Source organism: Seriola lalandi, unplaced genomic scaffold (genome assembly GCF_002814215.2).
Source record: "Seriola lalandi dorsalis isolate HSWRI2012SDOR001 ecotype SW California unplaced genomic scaffold, Sedor1 jcf7180002054559, whole genome shotgun sequence".
Lineage (NCBI taxonomy): Eukaryota > Metazoa > Chordata > Actinopteri > Carangiformes > Carangidae > Seriola > Seriola lalandi.
The window spans coordinates 158,633-178,161 of record NW_019525112.1 but is presented as its reverse complement, the minus strand read 5'-3'; the positions used below and the strand labels follow the sequence as shown (position 1 = coordinate 178,161).

At 41.1% G+C, this 19,529-nt stretch overlaps 3 protein-coding genes across 4 annotated transcripts; 1 reads left to right on the top strand and 2 right to left on the bottom strand.

The window, feature by feature from the left end:
- Positions 1-3: 3 nt before the first annotated feature.
- On the top strand, positions 4-6,073 carry LOC111662123 (rhodopsin kinase GRK1-like). Its single transcript, XM_023415875.2, has 7 exons — positions 4-2,596; positions 3,273-3,400; positions 4,084-4,241; positions 4,335-4,418; positions 4,545-4,669; positions 4,776-4,977; positions 5,140-6,073. The coding sequence occupies exons 1-7, from the start codon at positions 1,898-1,900 to the stop codon at positions 5,430-5,432; spliced, it is 1,689 nt and encodes a 562-aa protein (XP_023271643.1). The 5' UTR covers positions 4-1,897; the 3' UTR covers positions 5,433-6,073.
- Positions 6,074-6,089: 16 nt separating this feature from the next.
- On the bottom strand, positions 6,090-8,850 carry mettl21cb (methyltransferase 21C, AARS1 lysine b). 2 transcript variants are annotated; one of them, XM_023415877.2, is made up of 4 exons: positions 8,685-8,848; positions 8,431-8,594; positions 8,232-8,349; positions 6,090-6,839 (listed from the first exon to the last, which is right to left on the bottom strand). In XM_023415877.2, the coding sequence occupies exons 1-4, from the start codon at positions 8,803-8,805 to the stop codon at positions 6,442-6,444; spliced, it is 801 nt and encodes a 266-aa protein (XP_023271645.1). In that variant the 5' UTR covers positions 8,806-8,848; the 3' UTR covers positions 6,090-6,441. The 2 variants fall into 2 exon arrangements, with proteins under 2 accessions (XP_023271645.1, XP_087032606.1); XM_087176480.1 differs by having other exon boundaries at positions 8,232-8,594; positions 8,685-8,850.
- A 4,614-nt stretch (positions 8,851-13,464) lies between these two features.
- On the bottom strand, positions 13,465-18,382 carry LOC111662122 (uncharacterized). The gene is made up of 6 exons (XM_023415874.2): positions 18,295-18,382; positions 16,029-17,519; positions 14,759-14,841; positions 14,488-14,628; positions 14,189-14,300; positions 13,465-13,833 (listed from the first exon to the last, which is right to left on the bottom strand). Exons 1-6 carry the CDS (start codon positions 18,329-18,331, stop codon positions 13,766-13,768), a joined length of 1,932 nt encoding a protein of 643 aa, XP_023271642.1. The 5' UTR covers positions 18,332-18,382; the 3' UTR covers positions 13,465-13,765.
- Positions 18,383-19,529: the final 1,147 nt, after the last annotated feature.

Below are 19,529 nucleotides of genomic sequence, written 5' to 3'. Positions count from 1 at the left end.
TACCATGTCAAAGATGAAGGCTTCTTGTAATCTGTATTCCTCAAACAACCCATTGACAAAAATTAGTGGGAAAGGTGGGTTTGGGGAGGTGTCTGCTAGTCAGAGGAAAGCCTCAGGGAAACTGCATGCTCGAAGCTCAAGAACAGGATGTGAGGTGAGGACAACCAATTAAATGCTACCATAGTTTAATTTCTTTTTGCATTTTTCATATAGACGTGGATTTACAAGGGTCACCGCTGACATTGACATGTGCCTATTTTAATGAGGTGTGTCCAAATGTTTTTGACATGGAGAAGCGATAAGGGCCAAAATGTAGCACATGCTGCAGGCACTGGATAATGGAGGTTTTTCCAGTGTCTGCTGTTGTGGTCTGACTGATCCTGAAGTAGCAGGACATGTCGGTACAAGTCGTTTCATCTCTTTGTTTCCTGTAAAAAATCTCTTGCTAAAATTCATTGAAATACATTGTAAATGATAAGTTTACATTTTTAATCACATAATTTATCTTAAAGAAACTCAGATCACTTTTACTTGCAGAGTGTATTTACAGGTGTTCGTGGAGAGTTGCTTGTAGCTCCAAATTCCAATTGAAATTGCCTCAAGTGACGGCAGTTGACTCTTATCAGTTGGAGCTGCAGACTACAACAAAAAGCAAACAGGAACAGTTAGCTGGAGCTCAACTCACCTCTGCTAGAGGTTAGATGCTCGAGGCTACATTAGCTGCCACTAGCATAACACTTGAATCTCTGACCAAACTTAGCAGTGGAGTTGTATTGTAATGTAGGCACCAGGTTTTAATAGGGAAAAAGAATACATGGAATAATAAAGACAGCATCTCTGGTTCTGCTGCTTGATTTTTTATTTTATTTTATTTTTTTTTTACTGTCTCTTGTGAGTCTGATAATGTTATAGGCAACAATACTGACATGCTCATGAACATTGAAAGTGGTATTGGTCACTGTAATCATTCATCGTCCATACTGGGTGTAACATCTTGGTGTGATTTCAGTGTGAGTGATGGGGGATGAAATTCAGTCATTCTGTGTTGAAATGCATTCAGAAGTTTAATTGAAGTTAACATGAGGCTTAAGGTAGTCGGTTCAACTGGGAATTCTCTAAGATTTGTTGTTTTTAAGCAGCGACTTGATATCAAAAGGGCTAAACTGTGGAAGACACTTGATTTTGTCAAACCCGGACTGCTGCAGTCTCATACTGGCTTGCATTGAATTTGCTTACGGCGAGCAGTAATCCTTTCAATGGACATACGGGCATATCAGAATAAAGACATGAAAAAAATTGAACCTATCCTTTAAGATTTCCTGCTTTATAGAACATCTTGTTTTAATGAGAATTTAATTTAAAAATATAACCACCATTTGGTATAATGTAAATGGAAAAAAAACAAAACATAATTCCAATCACAAACATAACTGCTCTTCCAAGTCTTAACTTCTAACATGCAGAAACGACATGATGAAGTCTACATGAGTGACCCGCTGTTGCAGTAATTATGAATTTCCAGGGGGTTGACTGGTGACACTCCAGCTGCATATGTTGCCGGTGTTGTTCTGTTCCAGCATGTGCTCGCACACTTTGTCTGGGGCATTAGGGTGTTAATGGATTACCGAAAGGTGTTGACTCAGGTGTGTGTGTGTGAATGAGGGTGGTACAGGGCTCAAAGTGTGCTGGGATCTAGTTCAGAGAACAGTCTCCACTCCACATTAGTCTCTCATGCGCCCTCTGCCACTCTTCTGCGACCTGTTTTGTTTTTTCTCAGCCTTGCTTCATCCTTTCACTGCCTCACCCCTGCACATTAGTTAGCAGCGTTTATCCTCCGCCTCAGTTTTCTCTTGCAATGTCTCCTCTCTGCGTCGCCTAACAGTCACCTACCCTCAACATGGATATTGGAGGACTGACCACAGTGGTAGCGAATTCTGCTTACATCAATGCCCGTGGAAGCATCGATGGCTCTAATGCTGCAGCGGCCCGGGATAAGAAGTACCATTCTCGCCTCAAACTGCCCCACATCACCGTGTGCGAGGGCCTGGTGGACACACTGGATTTGACCTTTGACTCAATCTGCGTGGAACAGCCTCTTGGCAAACGCCTCTTTAGGGAATTCTTGAATGCAAATCAAGAGTATCATGGGGCTTGCCGTTTGTGGAAAGACATCGAGGACTACGACCTGGCGGAGGATTCTGACAGGGCAAAGAAGGCCTCAAAGATTGTCCAGCGTTACATGGACCCCTCTGCCAAACACTACTGCCCGTTCCTGTCTGAGGAAATCATAGCTAAGGTGAAGGAAAACCAGGAGGCTGTAGGGGATGATTTGTTTGCCACAGCATTGGCCACAACGTTGGACTATCTGCGGGAGGCCCCTTACACTTTCTACCTGGAGAGCTTGTACCTAAAGAGGTTCCTGCAGTGGAAGTGGCTTGAGATGCAGCCCATGGATGCAGACTGGTTCCTAGACTTCCGTGTGCTGGGGAAAGGTGGGTTTGGGGAGGTGTCGGCCTGTCAGATGAAAGCCACAGGGAAACTTTATGCCTGTAAGAAACTCAACAAGAAGAGGCTGAAGAAGAGGAAAGGATATGAGGTGAGAGAACAAATGTCACTCTTGATAATATGCTCCTTTACTCACTTTTGCATTAGGACAGCATAGTTTCTTTCTCAACAGCCCAAACATGTTGAACATGAATGCTCATATAAGTTAATGAAATACATGCTGCAGGTTTTGGGCTTTTTATACTTTGAAATGCATTATATGCCTTTAGATGGTTAGAATATGAAATGTGGCCCTTATTGTGTTTCCTTGTTTCCTTGCATGAGTTTTAAAGGAAACTTTTTAAACAGATATTTTAGCATGTTGTGATTTGATTAATACAGGTGTTTTAGTGGCTTTATGGTCCAGAGAAAGTGCCCTGCACTGAGCAGGCTGCAGTGGTGCTAATCATCTTTGTCCCTGCCTCTGTCTCGTTTAGCTTTAGCATGCAGTATTAAACACTGAGACAGGGATAGAGTGATTACTGGGAGCTTTAGTGAAAAGCTCTTCTGAATGGATCTCCTTGGCATAGTTATATCTTGCCCTTGACTTGTCTGAGGTCATTCTTTGAAATATACTTCAACATCTTTTCCAATCGGTGTGAACATGAAAACATACTGCATATTTTTCTGCAACCCGTTGGAAGAAAAGTCCCTGCAGTTTTCTTTCTTTTAAAAAGGTCCCTTTTACATTATTTTTCAAAATTGTCTTTCCTAACTTTCCCCTGTAGGGTGCGATGGTGGAGAAGAGGATTCTTGAGAAAGTTCACAGTCGCTTCATTGTGTCATTGGCGTACGCCTTCCAGACAAAGGACGAACTTTGTCTGGTCATGACCATCATGAATGGAGGAGACCTCAAGTAACTTCACATTCTGAAAAACTCTCAGATAAACTCATTGATAGAACAGTGGTAGCACTTATTCGCTATCCTCTTTCTTCTATGCTGTTGTCTTTTTGGCAGCCTTCATAATTTGGTCAGGTCCTGTGTTTCTGCTATAACTTCATGTCAGAGGGATGTTGTAATATTCCCCAAAGTTAGCTGTGATACCCTCCGGAAATATATTTAACAATCAGGCAAATGTGCCGCCGAGTGGTGGCTCCAAATTACAGAGTCATCACAGTGGGATGGATTAAATGTAATGTCTGTAAATGCGCATGTCTGTAGACAGGCACATGGGTGCAGTTACACACGTGTGGTGGAGACGGAACGAGAATTAGTTACAGTATCTTAATACCATTCAGAGAGTCAGTTGTTGAAGATACACTGGACTGCAGGCTTCCCGCAAACATTTATTCTCGGCAGGCATGGGGCCACAAATTCATTTTGATGACGAGAATATCCCTGAGTGGTTCTTTATAATCAAATTTTAATTCGTGCACACTGTAGTTTGAAAACCGAGAGCATAATGACAGCTAACATGCAAAATGAGCAAAGCCCATGCAACATATTGGCAAGCTGTATATAAAACTCCAAATGAATGTAGATTACATACCTTTTGTACATGACAGAGTCAAAGCTCACCTGTTCCGTCTTCCCTGAAGGTACCACATCTACCTGGTGGATGAGAACAGCCCAGGCTTTGAGGAGCCCAGAGCCTGTTTTTACATTGCTCAGATTATCCAGGGCTTGGAGCACCTCCACCAGAAAAGAATTATCTACAGAGATCTCAAACCAGAGAATGTGCTACTAGATAATGACGGTAATAATTTCTAGTCAAACACAGAGAAATTTGCCCTCATCCTCATCAAGTGCGATTAATGACTGACAAAGATGTCTGTCTGATGTTGAACAGGAAATGTGCGTATATCTGACCTGGGTCTTGCTGTGGAGCTAAAAGAAGGAAAAACACTGACCAAAGGATATGCTGGGACACCAGGTGGGTCTCATCCGCATCCACCAAACAATGAATAAGCAATGTCATATTATTATTATTATATAGGTGTAATCTTACTGTTGAATCACTTTTTCTTTTTAATCGTCGTTTTCACTTTGGTTCTTGCAGGGTACATGGCTCCGGAGATGCTGAAAGGAGAAAAATATGACAGCTCGGTCGACTATTTCACTCTGGGGGTGACACTGTTTGAGTTCATGGCGGCTAAGAACCCATTCAGAAACAGGGGGGAGAAAGTTAGTCGCTTTTTATTGAACCATGAGATTTATTTACCTTGTGCACAAAAATGGCCGACTGCGATGTAAATGAGAGGATGAGAGGTTTCGTCTGTCTGCTCTTCAGGTTGAACGTGAGGAGATGAAAGAGCGCATGCTGACGAGGGTGGTGACCTATCCAGACAATTTCAGTGAGCACGCAAAGTCGCTCTGTGATGGGCTGCTGGCCAAAGAGGTTGATCAGAGGATGGGTTTTAAGAACGGATGCTGTGATGAAATCAGAGCGCACCCATTTTTCAGTGACATCAACTGGAGGAAACTGAATGCAGGTACTATCTATTTCCTTTACTTTCTTGTCTTGTTCAGGCGTAAAATATGTGTTTTGACTTTGGAAATAAATCACTTATTTCCAATTTCTTCAAACCCTGGAAATGTTTTCCTTCCTCCGACAGTTTGATGTTATTTTTAACTTCCATGTCTCACCTCTTCAGGTATCCTACCTCCTCCTTTTGTCCCTGACCCTAAAAGGGTGTATGCTAAAAGTCTGGATGATGTCGGAGCTTTCTCGTCGGTGAAGGGCGTAACCTTGGAGGATCCCGATAAGACCTTTTTTGATGAGTTTTCCTCTGGCAACATCCCCATCCCTTGGCAAGAGGAGATGATCGAGCTGGGTATTTATGGAGAACTCAACGTTTGGGGTCCTGAAGGCAGCATCCCAAACGACCTCCGCAGGGAGTCTATACTAGAGCAGCCAGCCAAGTCATCAACCTGCTGCATATCGTAGAGTCACAGAAACACCTTGAAAACACAGCAGTTATACAGTGTACAGACTCAAATACTCAGGACAGACACAAGTCTCTTCTGAACTTTCCGATCGCAGAATTACAACAGTTTGTGACTCTAAACTTTCATTGATGGGCACAGGAGACAGCAAGAACAGAACAGAGGTGGATTTCCAATCTGGAATGGACTTAACCATTGACTTAGTATTGAAAAGTGAAAATTCTTGACATTATATCCTCACTGGTCCCTACTGTCCATCCCTCACACTCTCTCTTAATGTGTGCATTTGCTACATTATTATAAAGCTTTTAGATTTAAAATGCATTTTTAAAATCAAATTTTTGAGCAGGGATGTAGTTATGTGGTACCTTTGGTGCTAAGTGACAGTCACATGTTGAACATGTAAGATCTTTTATTTCCCTCTATTGCATACGTGCTCCTGTAGGTGCTTTTATTTTCTTAGTTTTTACTCATTAACAGCTAACTGATTACCAAAAGCTAAGGCACCAGAAATGCAAAGTTTGATGCTTCTGGAGCACATTTTCTGTGTTTGTTTCATGGTTAATAAGTGACTCTTTGCACTAAACAGCAGAGCACCTTTGATAAAGGTTTATGTAGATTAGTTATCAAGAGACAAATTTGAATATAGGAGAAATGTTTACAGTAAATCAATTTATTTTTAAAAACAAATTGTTGAACAAAAGTTGAATAAAGTCAGAAATAAATGTATGATAAAGTACTGGCAAATAAAATAGCTTATTAAAGTGGAAATTTGAGTGAGGCACTTCATTTCTGCTTTCTGCGTGACAACATTTATCAGCACTGTCCAGGAATGTCGTGTAAACACAGATCAAAACCAGACTTTCTCTATATTGATTTGAATTGGTGAAAGGACGAGGAATTTCTTGTTTTCTTGAATGTTAAATGTCTTCAACTCTTCTCTCACATCTTCAAAACCTTCAATTTTTCAGAACCCCCCCCCAATCCCCTCCCCTCCTGAAGCTCCTCTGTCACTCCTTTGCTGTGGCCTTGTATATCCTCACGTCCTGCTGGGGGAGCTCAGTGAGCAGCGCGGTGTTAAAGCTGCTCTTAAAGCGCTCTGTGAACTTCAGGTCTGACTGGAACCGGATCTTGTTGGCCCACAACAGAGTCGTTTGACTTCCTGGTCGGCAAAAGTGACGCATGGTTCTCAGCAGTTCCTCGAGACAGTCGTGGTGATAGACTACATCAGCTGCGAGCACATAGTCGTAGTGGTAGGACGGGTAGGGAAAGTCTCGCTCCAGGTCCTGACCCCAGGATAGGGCGGCCACCTGAGGAGTGTAGCGGGAGCGGCCCTTGGTGTTTCGCAGAAGGTTAAAGGTCAGATTAGACAAGATGTCTGGCAGGTCAGTAGCTGTCACCCAAGCCCCTGGAAAAGAGTACAGAAAAACAAAGCAGCTGAATTACAGGTAGGAAGACCCACAGACAGAAACTGTGAAAGGACTACACCAACTTTTTTTGTGACTGTCTTCCTCGACACGTTGTGTTCCTGCATTATGATCAACATGGACACAGTAATTTTATTTAATTATTTTCACTAACACCTTCCTGCTGCTGTAAATACTTGTTAGCCAACAAAATGTGTGTTAATCCGCACCTGAAAATAGTCCCCAACAAATGCATTGTTTACTCCTGTTTAAGTAATGTTTGCCAAAAGCTACAGTGCCCAGCTGTTTTAGGAAACTACTGAGCCTTTTTTTACTTTTGGAAATTACACAATATATTAGTTAAACTAAATGTGTAATTTAAATACAGTATATTATAATACTGTATTCTAATAAATTACAAGGGGAGGGCAAAAAAATTAAGAAAACATGGCCATTTAACAGCTATAAAGCTGCTTGATATTAGGATTTGTTTAACAGATTCATGCTGTATTTTGTAATCATTTGTTTTTTGCTTTTCAGAAGTGTTGAATCAGAAAGACCATACAAAAAATGAAAACATAACAAGTGTGGGTTACTAAAAAGTTTGCTGCCTCAAGTGTTGACTCAAGTCATGAATTTGATGCTAAAAACTTCCACCAATTCGACCTTGATCATATCACGAATAATGCATGACCTCACTTGGACCTTGAAACCCTCAGCAAGACCGGCCGCATATTTATAGACAGAGAAGACATTCAGTGTTTAAGGTCTAGGTCTGTTTGGAGGGTCAGTATTGGTTATGTTGAAGTGCTTGTGAATTAATGGTGGTAAACCATGAGACTTCCTTAAATCGTCTGTTGATAGATGTGATGGGAAATAATTGAACACATATGTTTCTACTGCATGCATAATACAGGGGCCAAAGGATGACAGTACCACTCCAATGATCACTGTGTTCATCCAGATATCTTTACAATTTCTTTACAGTTAATGGCCTGTTTGCAAAGCAAGAATTTTGACGTGGGTGGATTGTCGTGGTCTTCAGACAATGAATCCCAGTTGTTTTAGTGACCCCATGATGTTTCCTCGACTCCCACCACCAGGCCGTAATGTTACTTTTGCACAAAAGATGAACAGAGATTTTTATATTTATGCACCAGAGGAAATAAACTCTTTATGGCTTTTCCCTCTAGCATCACAATCAAAAAAGTACCACAATATGTCCTAAAGAAAAAATAGAAAATAACATCTTCAATAAAAAACGTCATGATTTATACCAATCTGATTATAGAATTGATATATAACTATAATTGTTGGCATTTGAAATCTTGAACAATGTGATAGTTTCATACACTATATACTGTGTAAACTGCAAATGGGCTTCATAGACTTACCGAACAGACTTGCCACTATGGAGAGTAAACCAGTCCCAGCTCCAATCTCCAGCACGGCTTTGTCCATCAGCTTCACTTGCTGCTGGTTATTCTCCAAAAACTGGCACAAAGCTACGGCCTGCAGAACAAGTGTCATTGTTACATCAGTAACAACCAAGTCAGCGGATGTACAATAACACGGCATCATGGCAGGGCGTACCCCAGGCCAGATCAGAGCACCATAAGTATCTATGGACTCGCGGATGCTGATGTCATGACCAGCAAAATAAAAAGACTCCTTTCCCAGCGCGTAGTAAACACTCGGCTCCCAGATGTTCCTCCGGTCCAAAGCCTCCCCGGCCATCACGTTTTGGTCTGTTAGTGCTGTAAAGCAGGAAGAAGTAGGTTACAGTTCTGCAGACCTACTTTGAAAATCTACTTTTGAAATGACTCATCTGTTCAATCCAGATTTACCTCCATCTGTGGTTTCCTGCTTCACCTGTAGTTTCCCATCCTGGGTCTTGTCATTCGCCTCCTTCTGTTTTCCAGGATTCTCCTGTTGGACCAATCGGCTGACTTTGGACGATCTCTCCATGAGCTCTGAACGCTGTTGAAAAGAGGTTTTGATAAACTATTTGTTGTGGCGTGAGTGCCACTACGGTGTAGCTAAATTTCATGCTTTGGACTATTTTTAAGAGACCTTCGGTTCTTCAGACACGCCTCATTGTTTTTATCCATACCAGCGGCATCAATTCTAGGAATGGCGATGTTTGTCACTCCATCACTTTGGCCCTAAAATATCTCAACATCTCTTTGATGGATTGCCATGGATTTTTGTGCAGACATTCATGATCCCCAGAGTATGAACCTTAACGATTTTGGTAATCCCCTGACTATTCCTCTAGCGCCACCAGCAGGTCAAACATTTCACTTACCTTGTGAAATATCTCAACACCTGCTGGATGGAATGGCACATTTTGTACAGACATCCTCTATATACTTCCTACATATCATCTCCTTTGATGGGAAAATCTTATTACAATTCACAATACCTCTCTAATATACCCAATTCTTACCTCCCCCATTTAACACATTCATATTTCAGAAAAATGTTGGAGACAGATTAACTATGGGTTAGAAAGGAGGAAAACACCCTTTAGCCAGACAGCCTTTAAAATAAGAGCTTTCCATCTTTCCTTTGCACGTAATCGTAAACCGGAGCAGTTTTCTGTTTGGGTTTCCTATTGTCTCTCCTCTGGTTTAACCTTTGTCGTCTGTAATGAAAGGTGATTTGTCTGAACAGATGAATCATCCTACTGACTTTGGTGATTCTCTGTCTTCTCCTCTAGTGCCACCATGAGGTTGACATTTGTGGTTTGGGGTGAAATTTCTCAACACATCATCTTGGACTTTTCATTTTGTGCCACCAAACACCTGCAAAACTATGGACATTCCCATCTGCCTCAGCAGAACTTGTTTAGTGCTAATTAGCAAATGTTAGCATGCTATAACATGATAAATACATCTAGAAGATGTATCTTACATCTTACAAGATGGTGAACATGGCGAGCATTGTCAGTGTGAGCATTCAAAAACATTTGGCTCTAAACACCTGGCTCTCTAAAATGATCAGTTTATTTTAAAATTGATTTTACCCCCATACAATATATTTGACAAGTACAAATCTGTTTTGAAATAATCAGTGTTTCATATTGAAATTGCGTTTCCTGGAATTTCATGTCAGCATGTCTTCACAGCTCTTCCAGTAGCTCGATTTTCATAAACATTCGACCTGTTGCAGATTCTTAAGCGACGAGCTGTGTTTATTTTTAGTGTGTTTTGCTTTTGTTGTGACCTATTTGAACTTCAGTAAAAGTTGGAATGGATTCTGAACGGACTCGATTTAGTTCACTAGTCTCCTTGTCTGTCAGTGCACTGCTGCCTGGAGCCCAGAAACACAGCTGGTTAAACCCTGAGGTCAACAAGCTACATACAGGGATGCACAGGATACATTGGGCTGCTCTTTATCTAAGATGCACATCACATTCAGCTCGACTTCCATGCAAATATGAAGGAGACAGTTTGACATGATTCAAAAAATTAATTAAACTTAAACAGTCACGTGAAATCTGTGAATTTGATCAATTCAATCATTCAATCATTTTGATCTTTTTTTCTTCTTCTTTTTCTTTTTTACCGAAAAGGTCAAAACCCCCCCCCCCCCCAAAAAAAGAAAAGTCTTTAAATATGTTGCTGATGCGAATGTGTGAAACCTACCTGTCTGAATCTGTGGCCTCTTATCTCTCTTTTCTCGTTGCGTGTGCACTTCTCTCCGCTGTGTTCTTGTGTTTATAGAAGCAGCATCATCTATGACACACCCCTGAGCGAGGCGGTGGTCTCAGGGGTCTCTGACAGCCAGATCTGAGAGACAAAAGCGAACAGACAAACAGATTTATAACGTCTGACAGAGACAGATACATAAACCGGACCCCTCCAAGCACTCTAATGTCAAATCTTGTTGTCAGTTGTGTGTATTCTGTGCATCTTCCAGCATTTTGTTTACTCTGTAGATTTTTCACAACATCTGTGAGAAGGTTCTTATTATTCCCTCCTTTCATCCTTAATGAACCGACATCTGGCTGCAGGAGTTCCAGGTAGGGACATGCAAACATTTGACAACAAAATGTATTCACACTGTGCACTGCGCCAGGATATTAGCATATTTATGTTTGTCCTGGGAGGGTTCTGGGCAGATCTGCATGAGGCCTGTCATGGACGTGTGAGACGGATGTGTGCCACCTGGCATGCTCCCCGGAAAATAGTGTTAATTTCTAATGCAGTGGAGTGGAGTAAACTGTTTACCAGGGCCCAACCTGGAGCAAACACTTCCACCTTTCATACCTTTATCTTATACCTACTATGTTGCACATAAACACACTGTACTGAAGTCTGCCAGTCAACGACAGAATAAAACATTTAGTTGGACAATAAATACAACAACACAGAGGTGAGCAGCAGCTGTTTAAACCCCAGTGAGAAACTGTGTCAACTTTAGAAAAGCCAGGGAATCATCTCTGGGAAAACTGGAACACTATTTCATGGGGCTCTGTGAACATGTTCAGGGTGGTTGGAGGGGCAGAACCTCCAAAACCTCTCCCCACAATATATCAGTGATAATATCATCAGTGCTAAACAGGGAAAACTTCTTTAATTGCATACCCGGATTTCAACATTAGCATTTTTCAAACTATTATTGGGGATTTATGCCTTTGTTGAATAGCAACAGGAGAGGTGATAAGAAATGAAGGGAAGAAATGCTTGCAATGTTTTATTAATGAAACATTGTTACCAATGATCCCCCGGATAATTTTCACAATGTCCCTTAGTGTGACGAGAGACAAACAACATATGCCAACCTATTGGATCAGTATTAGTCAAGATTTATACATTGAGGTGGATTTTTCAGCTCCGACAGGTTTTATGAGTCCGTAAATTCATTTTCAAACATTTCAGGAAATGAGTGGAAGCTGATACTTAAAATGAAAACAAACATATATTAAAAAAAATGTTTATAGAATACATTCAGAAATGGTCCAAAATACAAGATTTGTTGCAAACACACTGGTTCTGCACCGAGCTGAAGGGATTTCTCCATAAAATTTGGATCTCTGAACACGCACGTTTGAGAAATTTCTTTAGAGCATTTCAAACATTGTCATGTGTCCATACGACACTGCCGTGCTCACGGCCATAAACAGCACAGATGAACGAAGTAAACAGATTAGTGCTGGCATGTAGGTGCACTATAAAAGGCTTCGGTGTAAACATTTGTTAAGAGTCGGTTTTTGAGCCACCAGCAGAGTCCAGCCTTTAATGCAAACAACACAGCAGAGTGTGGATACAGGGTAACAAGTGTTTGTAAGCTGGGCTGTAGGGCTTTAGGTGGGAGGATTCACAGCCTCAGCGCACACACACACACACACACACACACACACAGATCCCAGCAAACAACTGGTTGTACTGCATGAACCTAGAAAATGACTTGAAGTGACAGATGCAAGCAGCAACACTGAGTCACCCTCATCTAAACAGCAACACTAATAATCAGTCAGTATGTAGAGTCAGAGTATTAGGGTATTTCCACTGCTCTGTTTCAGCCGTTAATAATAACTTATGAATTAGGTTTTGCATAGACTGTCTAGTTTTGCCAAAAATTATTCCAGTTTTTTTTTTATTACATTATTCATCAGTTTTGATGCGTGTACGCGTCTGGTGATGATGACTAACCAGATCGGATTATGCACAGAGTCTAAAAATATGATTTTGTAATGTACTCCGCAAAGCTGTTGGATATATCTCTCCAGTAAGAGATTGGAGATGCACATTCAACTGTGATCTCTTAAATCCAACAAAAGTCACTTTTCATGGTAGAGGAACAATGGAGAATCTGCATGTGCCACATGTGTCAAAGATTATATTTCTGTAAAAAAAAAAGGTTTACACTGGGCTGTTAGTCACATTAATTAATGAGTTTGTGTGTGGTGGTGGTGGATGTATGTATATGTGGAACAGTTAGCAATTAAAATAGAAGGATAAAGAGCTGCCAGTCATCACCTTACAGTTGGTAATCCTCACCTCCACATCCAAAGGTCAGGAAAAGGTTGTGTAGGCCAGTGGAAAATGAGTCACAGTCACACACAGCAACATGTGAGGCCGGGCAGGCTTTACAGTAGCTGCATGTGCAGCATGAGTGTGTGAATACATCAGTTAGTGGGTGATAAGCTCCTGTAATTTTAAAGTGTAGGATTGGATTGGTGTTCGATGGGTCTAGATGGCATAGAACATAAACCTACAGTGTGTATCCAGCCAGCAATGTTGCAGACAGTGAACCTGAAATCGAAAATCTGAGTGTGGACAGCTTTTGCTGCCATGACAGCTTTTTGGCATCAGAACAGATCTGTCTCTTGGACACAGAGACTCTTTCCTGATCCTGTAATATAAACCAGAATTCCTGGACTCCATGGGTTTAGTGAGGATGTCGTGTCTGGGTCCTGGATGGGCTGGAGGTTTAGATACACCTGTCAGACTGATGGTTGTATATTTCCTGATAAACACTCCTCATCACCTAAACCTCAACAAGGCTCCACGCTGAGAGAGAAAGTAAAGCTTGAATTTATACACATGACATTATCAGGTGTGTTATAATGTGCGTATGGTGGGCTGAATGTATTTGAATGTACTCAAAAGTCTGCCATAATGTCTGCAGGTATACATTTAATTGAGCTTTAAAAAAAACCAAAAAAAAAACAATATACAGGAATAATCACAACAAGCGCATGAATAAAATATCAGGTTTTCTTTTTTACCAATGAGTGTAATGTACAACATACTTAGAGGCCCTCTGGTTTAATAGTAGTATTCCATAAATTGTGTTATGTTCCTTTGCTTTACAAGATATGATTTTAAACTAAAAGAAAAAGCAACAATCTCTTCTCAGAGATTGTTGCTTTTTCAGACAAAGAAGCAGAAAGCGGCGAGAGCTTGCTGTACGTTCACTAGACTGGGTGGGAGCAGATGAAAGTCAGAGGTTCCCAGCACGTGAAGTCATTGAATTTTCCATTTGCTGAAAGACAGACAAGCAATGCAACAATGTTCAATAGTCATGTCTGGTAAAACATTAAAGGAAAAAGAATGATCTGTGTGCCTTCGGGTCACTTTACATGTAAACATTCTTCCTGTATTTATATGTATAAATAGTGAAACAATATTTTTCATGATGTTTAACTGTGCTGTATTTTGATTGATAATTATTTGCAAATGCGCCTTATTTCAAGTCAGATTTAGATCTGAGTTTGTGCTGAAATGACACCAGTGTAAGGACAGTTTAAAAGTGCTTAAGGAACATGAATGCTTAGAAAGTTGGCGAAAGTAAACCAAACTGCAGCTCTGCAGAGGGATAACAACAAACTGACATCTACCAAACATCAGCAATTCCAGACAGTCCTCCACATCTGCTGTGTTATTGGGCTCCCCTGACAGCCAATCAGCATAGCCCCAGTGGGATCCATCCAACCAGATAAAGCGACCGGTCTGACAGATAACAGGAGATTAATGAGGTGCAATCAGACAGAGGAGTCATTTATTCTATTCATTCTCCAGATAAAAACACAACCATGAAACGAACCACTCTCACTGTGTGATTAGTGAATGGTAAAATTATGAATTTGTATTTTCAGCAACAGATTCGACCACCCACTCCTGGGCTGAACATACTCACCTCCAAATATCGGATTCCTCCAATCCAGGTGCGTGGGAGTCTCCCGTTTAACGGCGGAATCATGTTCATCACTTCTCGGTGGATGTGTGAGCTTGTGATGGAGGCCAAGTGGCCGCCAGGGAACCGTGACTGGCAGAACAACTGAAAGGAATTATTGAGACAGTGACAGTGGGATTAGGCATATTATCAAGTGTGTGTCTGTCCTAAAGAAAACTCACTTTTTAAATAGTTTCTGAATCATCTTTCCAGATTGTGGAGAATGTGTAAATACCTCAGCATCTTCAGCCGTCTTTGGTCCTTCGAAGAACTGATAACGCTTCCCCTCAATTATCACACTGGAAGAATAGCGCTGCCCTGTGGCAAGAAGGTGAAATTACAACATTTTCAATCATGCTGCTCATGAAAGGAGAGACTTGCACTGTTTAAGTCTATTTGAAAACAGAACTAAACATGCACACATGAACTCAGAGACAGTTTCCTGTCCATATGAGGAGATCCCCTTGTAACACAATTCAAATGCAAGTGATGGGGTCAAAATCCATAATCCTCCTTCTGTGTAAAAATGCTTCTGTAAGTTCCTTCTTAATTTCATCAGAAACAATCTGAGTTTGACAAAATCAATTGACTAATCAATTGATCAATCAGTTTACAATATTTTTAGCACCAAATTTCCACTTTCTGTTACTCTGCCTCCACTGCTGCTCAGCGAGGAAACGTGGTTCAGAGAGAATTTGGTCCAGCTGAATATTAGAAGTTATTTTTATGTATAAAACACGAGAGCTCCAGACGTGAAGAGGGGGCTGGGCATCATGATCAAAAACACGATTCTGGGATTCATTTTGCTTTGTCTGCTATGTGACCCAAGGCTTTGATATATTGTGAAGGAGCTTCTGCTGTTTAGAGAAAAAAACTCTCACCCCCACGGGGTGAGTGCAGTGTTCAAAATACTCAAAAGACCAGTGAATGTCCACACCAAAGAATTTAGTTCAAATTGTTTAGTGAATCTTTTCAGCAAGCAATGAACAATTACAGAATTCTGGATCAGATGTGCCTTTTCCTAACCAATAACAAGTGTTGGTCAGTCCACAGGCCGACAAACTAACTTTCCCTGATCCAGTGTATTTATACAAGTACAAACAAAGAAATGTGCACGGGCGTTTTGTCGTCTTCTGATTGGCTCTGCTGGCTTCCTCCTTCCCGTCTGACCCCGACCTCAAATGTAACCTAAAGCTCAGCACGCTCAAAGGAAGACAGTTAATGTATACGTATAAATTACCACTTATCTACCTCTGTTACCTCTGGCTCCCCCCTTTTTCTCAAAAAGAAGCAATTTTTACACAACTCTTTCTCTGGAATTGTGTTAGAAAGGGATCGTTTACATTGAGCATGCGAGTGTGTATTAAGAATTTTAAAATATATGAACCTTTCGTTTGAAGTAAAGCCAGTTACGCTATGTGTACACACCTGTGCATAATATTTCATTTACATGTTCCTTTGCTTGTCTTGTTTTAGTGATTATCTTCTCTCTACAGGGTTTTTACCTCCTTCTCTCATGAAAGCGTTCTCTTCTCTTTCAGGCACCACACCAGTCTGAGTGTCATCAAAAGAAGGACCGTCTCTCTCCAGGACTAACTCACTCAATGGTCCGTTCATCATTGAATAGTCTGACCTCTCCGCTGTGCGAGAGTTTTGCTCCATCTCAATCTTGGCCTCCTCATTGGGGAATAAGTCTGAAGTTGAAATCTGCTGCCCCATAATGTCCAACGCTGGCCCTTCTTCCATGATAGCACCACCTGGTATGACCTCTTGATTTTGAAATGGCTCTTCCCCCATCTCAGGCTGCAGCTGCATAATTGGTTCTTCATCTGAAGCGTAGTCCATCCTCCTTATGTGCCCCTCCTCATCTGGCAGAGTTTCAACGACAGGATCTTGACTGTTAAATGCTGCTATCAAAGACTTCTCCACCTCTGACAGCTCCGCATCACTCCCTTCCTCTCCAAACAAGTTGTCGTCATCCAGCGGCTCCAACTCCATCGGCTCATCCACCGTTTCATATTGTCTCTCCATGTCAATGTGCCTCTCCTCATCCTGGTTCTCCTCAGGTTCCAACTCCATTTGAACATCTGGCACCACCTTAACCTCCGATTCCACCTTAAAGTCTGGGTTGACTTCGAGTTCTGGCTCCATCTCAAGTTCTGCTATCAAGTTAGCCTCTGGTTCAGCCATAACATCTGGATTCATATTTACTTCTGGCTCCGGCTCCACCTGAACTTCTGGCTCTGGTTTAACATCTGGCTCTGCTTTCAGCTCCTGCTCCACCTTAACTTCTGGCTCCACCTTAACTTCTGGATCTTCTTTCAGCTCCTGCTCCACCTGAACTTCTGGCTCCACCTTAACTTCTGGATCTTCTTTCAGCTCCTGCTCCACCTTAACTTTTGGCTCCACCTTAACTTCTGGATCTGCTTTCAGCTCCTGCTCCACCTTAACCTCTGGCTCCACCTTAACTTCTGGCTCTGCTTTGAGCTCCTGCTCCACCTTAACTTGTGGCTCCACCTTAACTTCTGGCTCTGCTTTAACCTCTTGCTCCACCTTAACTTCTGGCTCCACCTTAACTTCTGGCTCTGCTTTAACCTCTTGCTTCACCTTAACTTCTGGCTCCACCTTAACTTCTGGCTCTGCTTTAACCTCTTGCTTCACCTTAACTTCTGGCTCCACCTTAACTTCTGGCTCTGCTTTAACCTCTTGCTCCACCTTAACTTCTGGCTCCACCTTAACTTCTGGCTCTGCTTTAACCTCTTGCTTCACCTTAACTTCTGGCTCCACCTTAACTTCTGGCTCTGCTTTAACCTCTTGCTTCACCACACTCTGGCTCTGGCTCCCGTCCATGTCCTGTCTGAGCTGTGGTGCAGGATCCTCCACCTCCACATGACCCTGTAGAGGAACCAGATCTCCCAGCAGAGGGCTCTCGTCTTCTTTAACCAAATCAAGATTTTGTGCCACACCAGGAGGAAACGGGGGCATCGACAGAGCCACTGCAAAAAGTAAACAAGAACAATTACATCTGAAATCAGACAGATCCAATTCCCTGCACCCATCATGTAAAAGACCCCCTCTAATAGGAGCAAGACAGCCAGACTGAAAGAGACACAAAACAACTACAGACAGCATGTCTGTGGTGTGTACCTCTTCTCTTTAATCTTGCATCTCTTTGTAGTTGTTTAGTGCGTCTTTGTGGGTGTGCTGTGTCTCTTCTGATTGATTTCGATTTTGATTTGAATTTGATTTGTCTTCGCGATCATGTCGCTTTTTGGTAATTTTGCATCTTTTTGTGGTTGTTTTGTACCTCTGTGTCTCTATAGTCATTTTGTGTGTCTTTGTAGTCATGTGGTTTCTTTTTGTAGTTGTTTAGCATCACTTTGATTGACTTTCCAGTGAGACCTGCTTTCCTGCGCCTAGTAGGCCTGTTCAGTAATCCATCCATGCCTACACGTTTCATAATGCAGATACAACTAGGATCTTGGTCAAATTCAACATGAATATGAATCTGTTTGAAGTGTTATCAATCACAAACATCATTTCATTTCACAGATTTACGCATCGTGTTCATTAATTCATATTAAACCTTTATGCATCTACTTTTACTTTTGAGAACAACTTCAAAGAACAGAATATGATTGGCTCACATCTTTCAATGATTTTTACTATTACTTATACTTTCATTGATCCCAGAGAACCTACTCAGTGAAAAGAGAAGCAGAGATCAGTCTTTGGAGAACACACTCCTGAAAACAAAGTGAAATCTCTTACCTGCAAGGCTCAGTGAGAGGAATACCAGTGTCCTCATCTTGACCTGTATGATCAAATCTGAATGATATTCATAGAACTGTAGATTGTGATTTACTGTCAAATGTGTCTTGTACAAGTGAGTAATTCCCACCTGTTCATGTGCCTTTATACTCTTTACCTTTACTCCTAATCTTTATGAGCAGCATTAAGTCCAGCCCCTTTTTTTAATCTTTTCTCTTTCAGTAAGTTATAAATCAGAGCCTTCCTCTTATTGTATCTGTCAGAAGTCCATTTTTTCTTGTCTTTTGTTTCTTGTTGGCATAAACCCAGTCATAATCAAGAGGGTAGAAAGTTCACATTGTCAAGGCTTTTCCATACAAGTGCACAACTGGGAAACCAGACTTGATTCAGACTTGTTCCCCTCGGTAGTGACAGTAATTCACAGTAAATCTCAGTGGAGAGTTATAACCAGTAAACTATTTTAATGTTCATTTGTTTCATGTGCTTGTTATAGATTAGAGTATAAATGATGTTTATTAATTATTGAATTTAAATTTAATCAGTAAGCGAGTTTGTTGGAGAACAAAGACTCTAACGGGCAACTAATGTAAAAACAACAAAGGTTATAAATGAAAAACAATTTTTACTTTCAACAAAAAATTGTCAAAGGTCGACAAGGTGAAGCCACAGACAGATACCTTTAAAGAAAAAAAAAAGAAAAAGTTTTATTACTGAAACAGCTGATGTAATTATCTCAAAGGACCCTGTTGATGCCAAAAAATGATAAAAAATTATTTGCTTGGAACCATAAATGGTGCCACAAAATGCTGCTGCGATTAGAAAGGCAAAGGTTCACAATGTGGCAAGGAGGAAATGGATCTGCTCCAAAAAAAAAGTTCAGTGTGACACTCAAACCATAAACCATCAGAGTGAATATTTATTCAGCTCAGCCTCAGATTTTGAGCTTGTAAAGGGATGTTCACAAACACCAAAGTTTGTTTTTAATGCATAATTCATAGAACAGATGCTGTGGTTCTGCAGTATTACATCTAAGACCACAGTGACCCCATGGGGAATTTGAGTGGGTTAGCATGGGTGACTATGTTACTGTCACTACATGCATGTGCTACAAAACAGAACTGACATCAATAAGATTAACACTTAAAATCAGTTTAATTCAAACTAATAACTCTGAATAGTTGTCAGATGAGATGAGGTGTAAAGAATTTAATAATGACATTTTCACATAGTGGGGC